The 16719-nt window shown below is 39.6% G+C and overlaps 1 protein-coding gene across 4 annotated transcripts in view; it reads left to right on the top strand.

Moving 5' to 3' along the window:
• The window catches only part of VCL (vinculin), a 63831-nt gene that overhangs the window by 10043 nt on the left and 37069 nt on the right, over positions 1 to 16719 (top strand). For all 4 annotated transcript variants that reach the window (XM_084290394.1, XM_084290396.1, XM_084290393.1 and 1 more), the window contains exon 2: positions 11017 to 11087. In XM_084290394.1, the coding sequence (XP_084146520.1) occupies positions 11017 to 11087 (71 nt within the window). The remainder of the gene's footprint in view (positions 1 to 11016; positions 11088 to 16719) is intronic.

Here is a 16719-nt window from a genome sequence, read left to right as displayed (position 1 = left end):
ATGACTTCTGTAACTGCAAACTGTTTGGGACTGCTTTGGCCTGTAGTGGATAAATCATGGGTGTTGCCTTACTTAAGTCAGTGTGATGACAAAATAATGAATGTTTTTGTATGTTGAACAATGTTTGGTATGTTTTTGTTTTTTGATGAAACTGAAAAAAAAAAGTTGTTCTATAATGAAAGGAGCAGGTGTGATGACATGGGAAGGTTATTAAAGGCCAAACCAGAAAGTCTGTATGAACTTGCCCAATTGTAATCTTACAGCCACTTCCTGGACATCAGCTCCTCCGCAGGCTCCTTCTGTCAAGCAGGGAAGCTATCAGAAGCTGTGATCTGGAGCGTGAGTTTCTCCAGCAGCGTTTCTTCCTCTGCTATCTTCAAACCTTTTCCTGCTTCTGGAAGAGACTGCTTATTGCAGCTCTCTTTGAGGAGGGAAATGTTAATAAAATGTTCTTATGCAGGCTATGTTTTGTTTTCATTAATTTCCTTGGAAGGAGCAGAAACTGACTTGAACAAGATGGACTGTCAGTACATATGAGAGCCGTATAATGTGTTAATTTTGACAAGAGTTTTAGGGTGAGCTTGGTTCCTGGTGATAACAAATTTGATTAGGTTTTGAACAACTGGACTTGTAATTTAGGAGTAAAATATTTGTGCATGGGTAATGAATGGCTAAAACTGTTAATACCAAAATGAGATACAGAAATGTGGAATTGAGTGAAATGATTAGTGCTCAGACAAGCTGGCACTATCAATGTCTGAATTTCAACTCTATGGATACTAAACATACTGAAAAGTTTTTAATATTGAAATATGTACTGAATGATAACTAAGTGTTATCAGTATAAAAATGCTGCTTCAAGCCTCCAGTTGGAAGTTACTGGGGAGCTTACTTGCTAGTGCTGTACTTAATGGTGTATGTGTTTGCTTTTAAAACTTAAAACTTAATTTGTTACTTTCTTCAAGACTGATCTTTTAAGCTTCCAATTCCAGTCTTTGAATGTGCATGGATAAGTTTAAACCCAAATCATTTAAGTCTGCAAAAGCTATTTTTAATAGGTCACAAAAAAACACATCTAATACTCAAGTTATGTTCAAGTATATAGATGTTTTGAAATTGTTGCATAACTTGCAAGGTTCTTTGTGAGAGGAGAAATTAGTAAACTGACTAGTACTTGTTGCACTATGCTGAACATCACTTAGCAGCTTTTACAGCATGATACTTCTGCTGAATAACTGGGAGATGAAACAAATTGGTTTCTCCTAAACAAATCAGTTTCTTCCAAGCTCGGGCAGAGCAGTAGTGAGAAGGTCAATTTTTATTTAGTGTGCCCTGATACAATGACAAAAAATTGGACTGTGAAAGGCCAGCAATTGCCAAATGATTGACTTAACTGTAGTAGCTGAAAAAGTGCTGCTTGATTCTGTGCTGCTTTTTAAAAAAGGTGCCTTTTTCAGAAAATCAAGGAGTGGGAACATCAATAAATTTTAGTTTGGTTTCAGATTTCCTTCGGTCTTCCTCTGGAAAAATGGTAACCTTACAAAGCATAGCGCTACTTTCACTTATGTGAAGTTAATGCTGGAGAGAACGTGCATTCCTCAACTCCCTGAGCAGGCTGTTCTGGCACTTGGGCTGTCAGCCCAGCCCACCCCCCATGCAGCAGGAAGAAATGTATTTCTTCTGTTGTTCCCATTTCCTTCCCCCCAGCTTGACAGATTATTTTAACTCCGAAATCTAGAATATATTTTTTCTCCCAATTGCAAGCCAACTTCTGGCATAGTCATTTTGCTATTGTAGTTTTTGGTGGAGGCAGGTAGAATCTGACCTCTTCTCCAATTACTTGTGGTAGTGAAATGCTAAAGAAACTTCGTAACTCTGAAGCAGTAAATGGTTTGAAGAGCTATTTCTTAGCCTCTTTTGTGGCACATCTCTACATCATTGTTCTCGGCAAGAAGAAAAGATGCCAAACAAACTCTCTCCTGCATGTGGCTTTTGCTTCAAATATTTTTGTCGTGCTGATTTACTGTGTTGTATGTAGCATGGCATTGGTAGGGTATGAGGTGTTTCCTAAACTCAGAGGATATAGTTTTTGATTTCATAGCTAAACAGTTCCTTTCCTCAAACAGGTGTTTTTCTTGGCTTGCTAGCTGCCCCAGAAATGTGTAGTTGTTTCACACCAGTATAGTGGTTTCTGAGAAGAGTGATGTTCTTTTCTGTTGCTTTTAAATTCAGAACAACTTCCTCAAAAAAAGATGAAGTGCTATTGTTTGGGTTGTGTGTGAGTAAGCTTTTAAACAGAATTGCCACCTATAACTAAACATGGTAGCAATTAGATAATATGAAATGGTAAAGGTGTTTTAGTTTCCTTCCATTGTTTAAGTACTTGATTGTGACCTTTGAGTTTCTTGCTGATGCTAATTTTCTTGTTTCATCTAATGCAGAGCAGTTGTCAGATCAGACACTTCGTTATCTGATTTTATTAAAAACATGCATGCAGTTGGCAGAAGTCTGATAGAGGATGCTTTGTTTGCAAATTCTTTGTGGTGATTCCCACATAAGTGAGTCATATTCTACACACTGAATTAATTGCAGAGCAGGTATAAGTGGCTGTGAGCACTGGGGGCAAAAGCAACTTGGAAAAGAATCATGTAATACCAAGTTTCTGACATGGGTAAGGTTTTAAGGGTGCTGTGAATGAGCTCTGTCCCTTGGAAAACAGCCCACCATTTATAGTCCTTATTCTATTTAATGTAACTAGATACTGTTGTGGCTAACCAAAGCATCACGTTAAACATTTGAGCAATGATTTATGCCGTTAACTTTACACTGGAATCAACTGTTACACAAGAAAAATGAGTCTCTTATGAAAAACAAATTGCCTAATATCACTACAGAAGATGAAAAATCAGTGTAAAATGTTATGTTAGTGTATCTTCTGCTGGTGAAGAAACATTTACTATGGACTTATCCCAGATTGTGAGATAAGTGCCTGTTTCTTCAACCATGTATGTATTAAAATAGGGAAATATATTTTTTTAATATTGAAAGGACCCAGTGAAAATTGTTTCCTTGTGCACTTTTAAGTAAAAGTTGAATTCTATTTAGTTCCTGCCTTTGCAGGTTGACTTCAGTAAACAAGTGAAAGCTGCATCTCTTACATGTTCCTTCCCTACTTCATTACATTGTTTAGCCTTAAACCCAGTTTTAGTAACCTGTTAAGATCATGGAAGTAAATGCTGGAAATAAAGATGCAGATAAATGAGCAATCGTCTGACAGGCATATGAGAACAAGTTCCTGGAACAGAGCCGTGAGTGCTGGGGAGGGAATAGTAAGAATTTCAGAACTGGTTGGACTGAAAGGTGGCTTTATGACAGTAGCTGTGTCAATAATGGTGTTTAGAGTAAGTTAAAACACAATGTCATGTAAATAGTGGGATGGTGAGTATTGCTTTGTTTGGCTATCTTGGTACTGGTAAGCATCACTGCTGTTAGAGGCTAGAAGTGAATCTATATTCTCATTTTGTTGTGGCTTCAAGTCTGAAAATGGATGCTCTTTTTGTTTGCTATCAGAAGTGTTGTAGGAATCAGCTTTTTCCTTTCTTGTGCTGCAAAACTCTACTTTCTTGCAGTGAACTGTGGCTGTGTTGAACCCTAAGAAATAAGGAAGTCTTACTCAGGAACCACTGATGCTCATGGGGGGAGTTCAGAAGGGAAGCAGTACTGACCAAGCTTATATCTAATGAGCAGAAGATACTAAAACTCAGTCTGATAGCTAATCTACACTTCTGGTTTTGCTACATGAAATTTCTTCATGTAGCTAGCAATACATGTGAAATTATCTGTCTTCAAAAAAAAAAAAATTGAAAGTAACAAGTGGATCTTAAATTTAACTGAATATCAAAATGAAGGCATTTATAGTAGACATGTGCCTTCTACTTTATGTAGTGGGAGGTCTTAAACTTGGTGAACCTTCTCTGCTTCTGAAACTTATTATTCACTAAATAAGTGTGTTCATTTGTCTCTTTTGGTTCCTTGAATGTTTTCTGTGCCAACACAAATAAGTGAAATACCAGTGTGATCTGATTTTTATGAAGACCACCTCAAACTCTGCATTCTGATGTAGCAAAAACAATCTGGGAATCTAGTAAGTCTATTACTACCTATGTGAAGCCATAGTTTGGGTTGTTTTAGAGGCTGTCTCAGTCCAGTTTTGATTGTCATCTATAAGGGAGATAGAGGAGTGACCTGTGAGTATGTGGAAGGAAAATTTTCATGCCCTTGAAATATGTATGAACTTCCTATGGTGAAGCATTTTGGCTTGGTTGGTGATGATAAATCTCTTAAATCTCTTGATACTTCTCTTTGACTGAACACTTGGTTTAGTGTTTATACTAAAAGGAAGGATAGGATGTATCTCAGTTACTTGTGGGGGAAAACTGCGTAGCTGCATGTTGGATAGGGTTTTGGTAGATACTAGAAGATGCAGGGTTACTTAAAGCACTGTTGTGCGTGTTGTTTGCTGTTCAGACAGGCATCTGAACAAGGAGAGAATTTAGCTCTGGTATCATCTGTTATCATTTAGGACAGTACTAATCTGTACTTGTGCAGCAGGATTCATACGAGGTGCTCAGACTTCATGATGATTCACAACTCTGGGTGTGCAGGAATGAATTGGAAGTGCTTTCGAAGTCTGTGTGCTGTATGGTATGAGGAACCTTCCATAGACTTCCTTGTAAGGTAAAAGTAGCTAATTTGGCTGCAAATTTCATTTCCAGAGGGTGATTACTGTATCTTATTTCTCCAGCTGAGTTTTGTATGTGCCTGAAGCTCACTTATGTTACTAGATTTAAGTGGAGTTACAGCGTATCTTAAAGCAGTTTTTAACAGAAATTAGTGTAGTTCTGTAAAGTCTCACATATTCTGTGCTTTTGTTTCCTTTATGTCAAGTTTATGTATCTTAGAATTACCAAAGCAGACACTAACAGTATGAATAAGTATCTTTGGTACCCAAATAATGTTGCTTCCAGTTTTCCATATGGTTTTTGTTCTATAGTTATGTATTTTACTTGGACAACAGGATTTCCTTTGCCTCGAGCCAACTGAATTTGTCTTAATCTCCAGTATAGACAGGTAGGTCAGCTTGCTGTTTTAGGGACCAGATGGTTGGAGTGTTCTAATTTACTTGACTTATTGCCAGAGGACGTTGAAACTATGCCTTGCTATGCTTGGAATGCAGTCTCTTGGTTTTCTCATGATTACCCCAGAGCCAATATACAGCATCCATATTAACTGAGAGGCAAAGCAGCTAGGCTCTGATTTGGTCTATTTAGGTTTGTGCCTAGGTTGAAGGGAAAAAGGAGCAGTCCTGTTGACAGATGCACAAGTATGTGCATTGTTAGGTTGTCTTAAATTGGAAGATAAAAAAAAAAAAAGAATTAAGCTGTTTCTTTAGACTTAAATTTCAGCCTTTAATTGTATTGTCCTATTCCACTACATTAAGTAGAAAAAACTTACATAAAGCTACTTAAATCAGTGCTAAACTATCAGATTGAAGTGATGTATCAGTCTATGTGAGATGACTAGTGATGAATTTGGAAACTGACTTCATTCAATGCTTTCAAGGGAGCCTTTGAAGGAAAAGCATACCGTGTAGTTTAGATACAATAAAGGTTAACTTTTCTTAGTTACAAATCACTTGTTTCAATCATGTGGGATGAGAAAGATTAAATAGAGGAATAACATGTAACCCTCTTCTTTTTTATGAAACTTTTCAAGATTGCTTGTCTCTTCCATTCACTGGTTGGAGAGGAGGAAAGAAGAAGAAAAAACAACCCCCAAGAAAACAAACCTTAATTGGATGTGGTTAATGTTATCTCATCCAAATTCTTGAATGACTTGTGAAATTTGGGGAGGACCAAGAAAAGCAACGATGCACCCTGAAGCTGTTGTATTTAATAGCAAAGCACAAAGCTTAGTCACTTATTCCAGGATGCATGCAGTTTGGTTTTGCTAACACTTATCATGTGCATGACAGTAGCTAGGGGTCAGAGCCTGATTAAAAATAGTCACTTGAGCAGCTGTCTTGAAAAGATTGGAATGAAATGAAGTGAAATACCAACAACTGGATCTGCTTGATACTGTAAATAAAAACAGGATGTGGTTTGCAGTGAAAATACTGTGGCTGACAACAATAAAGGAAAACGGAGCTAAGTACCTTTTGCTTCTCTTTTTGCTGCTGGAGCCCCTTCCCCCTTCTCAAAGGCTTTCCCTATTAATTTGGCTCAAATGACTGGTTTCACAAAGGGAAAAGTGAACAACTGTGAAGTAGTTATTGTACCCTTGCCACTTTGAGTCCAGTGAGACAAACTGTCTCTGAACTCTTTTGAAGATAAAGGATGTGCTTTGGCCTTCCAAGGGCAAGCCTTGGGGGAAGGGATGAACTCTGAAAGGTACAGAGTATGCAACTGGTTACCATTAGCTTCAGCTGTCGGTGTTCTTACATTATCATGTGTAAGGCCTCCGAGTCTGTAAGCTGTATTCAGAGTGCTTTCACAGGGAAATTTATTTATCTCTGTTCATGTTGTTGTTTTTGTTCTGGACTAAAACAAAAATCTGTGCTAGCAAGTAGGCATGAATGTGGTGTCACTTCCCTGCCTTATGGATTGTTCATAGTCTGGAAATCAAGGCCAGTTTTTACTTCACAGAAGTATGATGAGATAAAAGGACTGGCCAACTTTGCTTTGAAATTATTTAAGATATAATAGATCATCTTAGCAGGATTCCAGAAGTAGATATGCAATGTAGAAACTGTTTTCGTTGTGGAGTTGAAGCAAATACCTGAGTTCATTGTTTCAGGACAGACATCTAAAGAAATTGACAAGTTGTGGAGAACTTCATGGAGCTGTGCTGGTTTGCAACAAATTTCTGATGTGAGATTAAATGCTCCCATTGACACTATGCTTCCTAGAGGCTTGCTGAACATGGAAGAATGCACAAACCAGCAACTGGATTTTAATGAGATGGCTTGTGATGAAGTTGCTTTTACAGCATACAGACCAGATGATTTGATTAGCACTCAGAATTTGTCAAGCGAAACTATTACTGCAGCTTAGTCCTCAAGAGAAACTTGGGGCTCTGCTACTGTTACAGCCATGGCTGTGTGTGTTCACTGCATGTTGACACAGGAATATTCTTGGGCTCCTTGATAAAATGACAGGTTTTGAATGAGCTTCTGTAACATTATGGAAATTAACATGTCCTAATCCTTTTTAACTGCGTTTAACATAAAAGCTGTAAGAAGAGTTTCACTTCAAACATTTGGCAAATTTTTGGTAATGTCAATGTAGGCATTGAGGAGAATCTTTGCTTTTGTGTTTCCCCCAACCCACAAAGACTGACAAACAAACCTTGGACTCTAATGATAAACATGGTTTTCATATCATACAAGCAATTTGTCCTTCAAATTCTTCCTACAACTAGAACTAGACACTACTGGATGTTTGTGGTGTCTTGTGTTGTGGTTCAAACCAACTCTTGAAGAATTACAGAAGCCGAAACTATTTCCCCTTCTTACTGAAAAACTGTTCTTAGCTATATGCAACATGCTAAGAAGATTGGAAAGGGACCTTTTGGGATCTTCCTGTCCTGTGTTTCCTTATAGCAGAAGCAAACATGACAAAAAGCTGTAAAACATGGCCCAAGAGAGAGTTTTTTACTTTTCCATGGAGAAAGTACTCCAGAGCAGGAAACTGGAAGTGTACTGATCTACAAATTCTACTACAAATCAATGATAGATAAGCATTAGATATATGAATAAAATTAAAATCCCAAAGCAGCAGGACATCTTCATTTCCTCCTGGTCCTTCTAGCGGTGCCTCTAGTCCAGCTGTGCCCCTAGAAGCCTTCCAGTGGCCACGTGTGTCTGATTTTCATTAAATTTCTAGGCTTGTGAGCTTGACAGTCTCACGTTACCTGTAGTTAAGTAGCAGGGAAGTAGCTCATTCTTTATTTCAGTTTAAATGAAGCTCCTCTTATGAAGTCCCTACTTCACACAGAGTATTGACATGAATATGGATGCGTTGAAATTGTAACGGTGAAACTATCTTCATAACTTCTTCTTGAGAACTTCCCTTGCTCTGTGCAGATAAAAACATTGAAGAAGTGTAGGTCTGGTTACTGTGTTAACCACTGCAAAGTTGTTTTGATGCAGTGGGTAATAAGCAATTCATTATTTAGAACTGGTAATTTAAGTTCTGTTGAGAGTCCTGCCTCTGAGCTAAGGGAGGATTATTTTAGGTAGTAAGAATATCGGAAACATGAGTTTGGATCCTGTTTTTCCCCCACACTTTTTCTATTCCTATTCAACAGGATAAGGTTCTCAAGGTAACTGTTCTTTATTAGCATGAAGCTGTACAAACCTTCCTGTCTGAAACAGGGAATGCATAGATATTACATCTTAAGAAGAACCCCTGCCCCTTTAATTCCTTTGTCATTAGACTTTGGAGAAGGTGGAGCTGAGTGGTGAATCTCTATCCTGTTACACTGGTGCATCTGAAATCTATGCAGTTCATATAAAGTTCAGTCTGAAGAAACTGGATCTCATTGAAACAAGAAGTAAAAAAAATCCTCCTAGCCACATAGCTGAAAAGGAAAACACAAAACTTTCTGGGATTGTGTATTTTAAGCTTTGAATGTGGCTTCAGGTTTTGAGAACTTGCCTGTTAAACCCTATGCGGTATGCTGTGTTATGCTGTCTCCATACCTTGGTTACAAATCCAAAGAGCTTCTGGAAAGGTTAATAGCTACATAAATATGGAATGCTTTCAATTGAACCACAGGGTTTTATGTTGAAACAGATTGAGTATGAGCAGTGTTGGTACTTCAGAAATTACTTTTCATGGTATTTTCTAGGAATATTGACCTTTTAAATTGAGACCTTGTAGGAACTGCCCAAAATCTCACATCTTGTCTGTGTGCTATATAGTGCTAAGAATACAGGAGGAGTGAGTTTCTGCTTTGTGATGAACTGGAAGAGAAATAGGCTCTTCTGGGAGTCTAGGACAAAGACAGTTTCTGTTCCAAAAGTTCTGAGGTTAAAGCTCCCCACAGAAAATCAAAATGGAAACTGACTGGTCTTCTATGTTACTTTCATGTGAAGACTAAAGATTCTAGCTAGGCATAGCAAAGAATGCCTGTGTGTTTACATATAAATATATCAAGTGTTTGTCTATAACTATATTGAGCTTAAGTATATTCTCTTAAAGAAGAGACTTTTCAGACTGGGCTAATAAACCTGTATTAATTTAAATAAAGCATATTGTGATGTAAATAGAAATTGTTTCTTAGTTGTTTGTGACTGACTGTTCAATCAAAGATAGCAAGCTGAATACTGGTTATTAGAGCTGTGAAATCTACATTACTTGCTTGCAAACTGAATTTCATACCTTAAAAAGTATATCCTCAAATACTTGGTGTGGAAATAAAAAATAAAAATTCTGAACTACGTGCAGGTTGGTGCATCTGCAAGACAAATTCTGAAGGCGATGGGCTTACCCCCACTAGATCTTGGAAATGAAGTATTACTCTTCTTCACCTCATGACAGCCTTCCCTGTCTGCACAATCTATCATTGTAATCCAGGGTTTATTCAAATAACTCCTTTTTGGTGTTTCTTCTATCATGCACGCACAAATGAATATTAAAAAAATAAAAATGAAGTGCAATGGAAATAAATAGAACAATGGTGTACTGTTGGGGGGGGGTCATGTAACCCTGCCCCAAGAAATGGAGAATGAGACATAAGGGTGCTCCTGAGGCACTGTCATCAAGTTGGAGTCATGGCAGTACCGCAGCACTGTGTACTAGTGGGGTGTACAGCTGTTAGTGAGCTACAGTCAGCATAGAGACAGAAGCCTAGTATAAATTTGAAAACCTTTAATGTCTTCTGTTCTTTTCTCTGTCACTTAAAAATATCTACATGACTAATTGCAAATGTAACACTAGTTAAATTAAGAAATATTAAATGTAGGCCAGGCTGACTCTACTGTTTGAACCAAATAGAGTATTAGGATTAGGGTACGTCTGTAAAGCCCCTCTGAAAACTACACAAGTAGGTAGAGAGCAATTCAGCAATCCTGGCAAATGGAGTAAATGTGCAGCCAAGTGGTGCTTCTAGAAGGCTGTATAACACTAGAATTGCCAACTGCTGAGCATGCTGGCACACTAGAAACTGTCAAAAAAACAACAAACCTTTAAACACCAGCTGATTGAGGATTTTTCAGTGCTATCTTGTCTAGCTTGAGCAGGCCTGGCAGCTCTTGACACACACTAGTGTCTGGGTTAAAGACCTTCTGCTTTGTGATGCCTTTATGAATGGCTTATTCAGCTGGAAAATACAGTGAACAAAGGAGCTGGAAATATTTTGTCAAGTTGGTGATCTCAGAGTCCAGGGAGCCAGCTACCAATTATAAAGGCTTCTATTGTATACCATGAGCTAGTATGTAGAAAAACCCAGATCTTATTCTATCTCTCCCTTTATTAGCTTCTTTGTAATTATTTCTGCCTAAGGATGATGTGAGATGTGGAGTGTGTTCTCAGTAATTAACTACATTTTTCTAATAGAGTGGACAAGTTCAATAGCAAAATGAAGGCAATCTTTTCCAACTTTGAACTTGATTTCTGACACTTGGGTCAGGAGGGAGGGAAGCCTGCAGAGTTGATTGCGATTTATATTTTAACACAAATGTGGTGAACAAATAATATTGTTTCTGTGGAGCATTGTTGGAGATGAGTGCCCTGACAGTTAATTTGTTGGGGATGCTGGTGAGTGACAAGGAATGATTTCTAAAACATAAGGCTAACTTGGTATAAAGGTCTCATAACTAGATACAGCAGCAACTAACTTAGTGAAAGGAAGTGTCACTAGCACAAATCCTTCTTTAGTTGTTGTTGCTATTTGTATTCTTACAGGCTTTGCACTGATGTTCCGAATCTTACATATGATTTCTTTCTCATGCAGGTTGGAAAAGAGACAGTTCAGACAACAGAAGACCAGATCTTGAAAAGGGATATGCCACCAGCATTCATCAAGTAAACTCATTTTATTGTAAATGTTCTACTGTTGGTACTGAAAACATGTTCCAGTGATGGGTCATTGTTAAACACTTCTGCTGTACATACTAGAAAATGCTCTCATTTGAATAATTCTTTGGAAACTTGAGTTTGACCTTCATTTAGAAATGACCTTTCTGCCAACAGGGACTTTTTCTGTTATATTTCTGTATATCTGTGGTATGTTTTCCTTTAAAAATAAACTTTTTTTTTTTTTTTCAGACTCACACTACCACTCTACCTATATGCCATTGTTTTGCCTAATGGTATCAGAGATATGTGTTCTCAAATCTTGTGTTAACTTGATGGAAAAGTGTGAAGGTGGCAGTAGAGCCAGCTGATGTGTGGTATTACTGTGGAAAATTTGGAACACAAACACATATACATGTGAAAATCTGAGGCATTTGAAGAGTAGTGACTGACGTTCTTAATTTCATGGCTCTGTCAAGGATGAATGATACTCTTGTTCTGTTGTCTTAAATCTTAAACATAGTAGATCACATCTTCTTGTGGAATTGCCAAGCTTCGGACTGCCAACTGGCAGACTTTCACTCTGGAGTGACCTTGCTCTATACACTCAAGGCAGTGACCTGTCCATTGATGTTTTCTAATATGTACAGAAGGAATTTGTATTTTACTGTATTACCCAAAACAAAATAAGCAGATACTCAAAAAAAAAAAAAACAGACAATTGGAAAAACAATAAAATGGAGAACAAAGATGAAGTTAGAAGGGAACTTCCACTACAGCAATGAAAAAAATGTTCCATTGTAGGTTGACAAAATGAGTAATTAAAGAAGGGCTAGGACCAGATACTATAATGAATTATGAAAGTTGAAGACTGAAATAGTTCAAGTTTAAAAGTGAAATAAATTAGAGATCTTATGACAGATGAGAGGATGGGGAAGTTATCAACCTACTTGCTCAAGAAGAGCAAGTGCTGGATTCCCCAACTGGGATGGGGCAGCTCTGGCTACAGGTTTAGATGGAGGGATGGGAGGCTGGATAGCCCCCACAGAAAGGGATCTGGGGCTTATGGATGACAACAAGTTGAACACCATTGGCAGCGTGCCCTGGCAGCCAAAAGGGCCAACCTTGTACTGGGTGCATCAGGCACAGCACTGCTGAGGTTCAGCCTCACCTCAAGCACTGTGTGCATTCTGATGTTCTTATGTTGTGGCAGACAAAACAATTCGTGTCTGGAGAAGAGCTACAAAGATGGAAAAGGGTCTAGAAAGCCATGTATATGGAGCAGCTGAGGTCCCTTGGTTTATTCAGCAGGCTGAGGGGAGGCCTCATGGCGGCCTGCAGCTCCCTCACGAGGGGAGTGGAGGGGCAGGCGCTGAGCTCTGCTCTCTGGGGACAGTGACAGGACCTGAGGGGACGGCATGGAGCTGGGACAGGGGAGGGTCAGGCTGGGTGTTGGGGAAAGGTTCTGCACCCAGAGGGTGGTCAGGCACTGGGACAGGCTCCCCAGGGCAGTGGTCATGGCATCGCACCTGCTGGAGTTTAAGAAGCATTTAGACGTCACTCTCAGATACGTGGTCTGATTTTTGGGTGGTGGTGTGTGGAGCCAAGAGTTGGTCTTAATGATTCTTGTGGGTCCCTTCCAACTCAGGATATTTTATGAGCTAAGTTATTAGTGAGCTACCATCACTCACTGGAGACTACCCAGAATGTCCATCAAGGCATTGCTACTGCCTGAGAAGCTTCCACTGAGGGGAATTTGGGGAGCAGGAAATCTATAGGTTTCACATGCCTATGGAGCAAATGACAAGAACTTCTGTGCAAAGAAGGAGAACTAGCAGGTCCTAAATAGATGTACGTATTTGCTTTGGGTGATTGAAGTGTTTCTGGTGAGGGAAATTCTGTGTTCTAAGACACCTCTTGGTGTCTTAGATACATGGTGTCTAGAAATACTACAAACAGGAAAAGGCTAATCAAAGTTGTATAGTACACATTGGTTTCTGCAGTTTTTGGAGCGGTCTGAAGGCTTTTAAAGAAAGTGAAGTAGGCACAGTAATAAGAAAAGATCTTTAATGGAAAAGAGAAGATTGAAAATGAAAGGAAGAATTACATGGTTAACCCTAGCAATAGTGGATGTAATTAGTTGGGCTTTAAAGATCTGGGCTGGTATTGGTGCCTTTAACAGTGTTCACTAATGCCCTGGAAACTAGAATGAACAGTGAGATGAAACTACTTGATGATTTACCCAAAATCTTATGCAGAATAGTTAACAGGTTACTTAGAAATTACAGCAGGAACGTATTAAAGTAAGTTATTTAAGTGTGGATGAAATAATTTTGAAATATCTGAAGTGGTGCCTGTGTGTGGGAGAGCAGCAGCTCTTGCTTCTGACAGGATGATTGGCTTTGAACTGACTGTCACTGATGATGACAGCAAGGTTCTGGTTCTGAGATATGCTAGTGAAAGCACCCTTAATATGCTCAGTAGTGGTCGCAAAGTAAACCAACGGTTAGGTTTATCAGTGAAGGATGAGAGGCTAAAATGTCACTATATGCTACTATCTCACACCTTGAATATGGAGAAGGTGAAGTTTCTACTTTTCTTCCAGTGCAAGAACTTGATGAGGGCATTGTGTTAAGATAGTTCATAAACCAACAGCAGGGGGAGGTTATTTATGTGAGTCAGGTACTATTACAGTTCCTTTATGTAAGTTTGGAGGATAACAGGCAAGTATTCAGATGAATTCATTGTGGAATACCAAATAGGCAAACTACAGGAAATCCTAAGAACTGAAAATTGTTGGAGAATGGGAGAGTGCCCAAAGGAAGTATGATAAATGCTTACCCTGTTCTTAAGCCACAGAAGGCTTGTATTTGTAGCTGCTTTTGCAGACGGGATACTTTGCTAAATGGGCCTTTGATACAGTCCGCTACAGTGTTTATTATGCTGTGTTTCTGGTGTGTGATCTTGTTTGGCTGTTTTGTTTGGTAGGATTTGTTTTTTTCTGAATATTTATTTATTGGAGGGTGTGTGTATATGTGTATTAAAATGAGACTAAAACCATTTTCTTTCTTCTTAGTGAGTTGTATGTAAGTGTGTAATGCTGTACTCATTTTCTAGGATGTGTACAGTTTTACTTCATTATAGTTTCATGTTCACTAAAGCGAGTAAGGGATTAAGGAAAAGACTTGTTAATCGCTTACAGCAACCAGGCTTTGATCAACATTTAGCAGATTCTGGAGACTTACATAGTTAAGTTACTATAGAAATGTGATATAAGCACTGCTAAATGGTACCACTTTATGCGGAAAGCAAGGACCTTGTGCAGCAATGCATGACTGCTTGGATTGCAATACTGTAAAAATGGAAAGCAAAACCACGTCCCAGTAATGAAATATAGAATCACAGAATCACAGAATTTTCTAGGTTGGAAGAGACCTCAAGGTCATCGAGTCCAACCTCTGACCTAACGCTAACAGTCCCCACTAAACCATATCCCTAAGCTCTACATCTAAACGTCTTTTGAAGACTTCCAGGGATGGTGACTCCACCACTTCCCTGGGCAGCCTGTTCCAGTGCCTCACAACCCTTTCAGTGAAGAAGTTCTTCCTAACATCTAACCTAAAACTCCCCTGGCTCAACTTAAGCCCATTCCCCCTCGTCCTGTCACCAGGCACGTCGGAGAACAAACCGACCCCCACCTCGCTACAGCCTCCCTTGAGGTACCTAAAAAGAGCGATAAGGTCGCCCCTGAGCCTCCTCTTCTCCAGGCTGAACAAGCCCAGCTCCCTCAGCCGCTCCTCATAGGACTTGTTCTCCAGGCCCCTCACCAGCTTCATCGCCCTTCTCTGCACCCGCTCAAGCACCTCGATGTCCTTCTTGTAGCGAGGGGCCCAAAACTGAACACAGTACTCGAGGTGCGGCCTCACCAGAGCTGAGTACAGGGGGACGATCACCTCCCTAGCCCTGCTGGTCACGCTGTTCCTGATACAAGCCAGGATGCCGTTGGCCTTCTTGGCCACCTGAGCACACTGCTGGCTCATATTCAGCCGACTATCCACCATCACTCCCAGGTCCTTCTCTGCCTGGCAGCTCTCCAACCATTCCTCTCCCAGCCTGTAGCTCTGCTTGGGGTTATTGCGCCCCAGGTGCAGGACCCGGCACTTGGCCTTGTTAAACTTCATGCAGTTGACCTCAGCCCATCGGTGCAGCCTATCCAGATCCTCCTGCAGAGCCTTCCTACCCTCAAGCAGATCGACACACGCACCTAACTTGGTGTCATCTGCGAACTTACTGAGGGTGCACTCGATGCCCTCGTCCAGATCATCGATGAAGATATTAAAGAGGACCGGCCCCAGCACCGAGCCCTGGGGGACGCCACTAGTGACTGGCCTCCAACTGGACTTGGCTCCATTCACCACGACTCTTTGGGCCCGGCTATCCAGCCAGTTTCTAACCCAACGAAGCGGGTTATACTTCATGTGGTACTTAAGATTCAGTAACATGAATTTTGAATGACCAATGGCATTCAGGAATGATAACCTGTTGCATTTGTTGGTTTTTGTTAACCTGGAATTTATAATAGAGTGAACTAGTACTTGTTTATAATGGTTTATAATGGTTTCTTGTTAACACTGTGGAGTATATCATCACTGACTTGTGTGTTGTAGGAACAAGTGACAGTCATGAATGAGCTGCCAAGTGAGCCCTACCTGTTTCTGTGTTTAAGGGCAGGACTTGGATTCAGGAGGTGAAACAGATGAGGATTGTTTTTCTTTTGAGGGGAGGTGTGTTGTTTCTTAAGTGCTGGTTCAGGAACTGGCAGTCCTCTCTAAGGGATTTCTACAAAACTTGTACTGACACACGTCTGATAGGATAATAAAAACTGTGCATGCACTAGCAATGCATTCCCTGTGCATATTTTCCATGCTCAAAATGACCACCAGACTTGAGGTGACGACTCTTGGAGGATGAGGGAGAAGATTGGTTTAGATTAAAGATTAAAGATTGGGTTTTTGGCTCTCTTAAGACTGACGTTGAGGGTTCATAATAAGTATAATATATATGATGGTAATGTGTCAGGTTTTCCAGTAGGAGTGTGTGCAGCAGAACTATTTGTTGGCTGCTGAGAAGCTATGATGCATCCCTTTGCTTGCTGCTGACACAAACCACGTTGGAACTACTGACCTAGAGTTAAAAAATGCCATGTTCTTTATTTTAATTGTTTTAATCCTGAGGGAGTATAAGCAATTCATATAAATTATATCAGATGTTTTGCAGTGTGTTTATATTATTTGTTATACTTGTAAAGAAGGATAAGCTGCAATCTCTAGACAAAGAATAGTGTAACACCCGATCTGTTTGCACTCAGAATAAAAACTTGTCTGCGTTTAACTCGCATATGCAAACTCATTTAATAAATTGGCAGTAATGCTGTTCTGTGCTGGCATTTTTGTGGCCAAGCTAGAGCTGCATTGCTGGTCAGCTATATTAACCAGCTGAAGTTTACACAAATTAAAAAGCAAACAAAATATTTCTGAACAGTAAGTAACCTAAACTCTAGTGAGTTTAGCCACTACAACTGGAGTCATAAGAAATTGAAACAAGCCTTATTTAGGCATTTTGAGCAGGCATCTTTGTTTCA

The sequence above is a fragment of the Netta rufina genome, assembly GCF_964035555.1.
Source record: "Netta rufina genome assembly, chromosome: 7".
Taxonomy (NCBI): Eukaryota; Metazoa; Chordata; class Aves; order Anseriformes; family Anatidae; genus Netta; species Netta rufina.
This window is presented reverse-complemented; position numbering and strand designations above follow the sequence as displayed.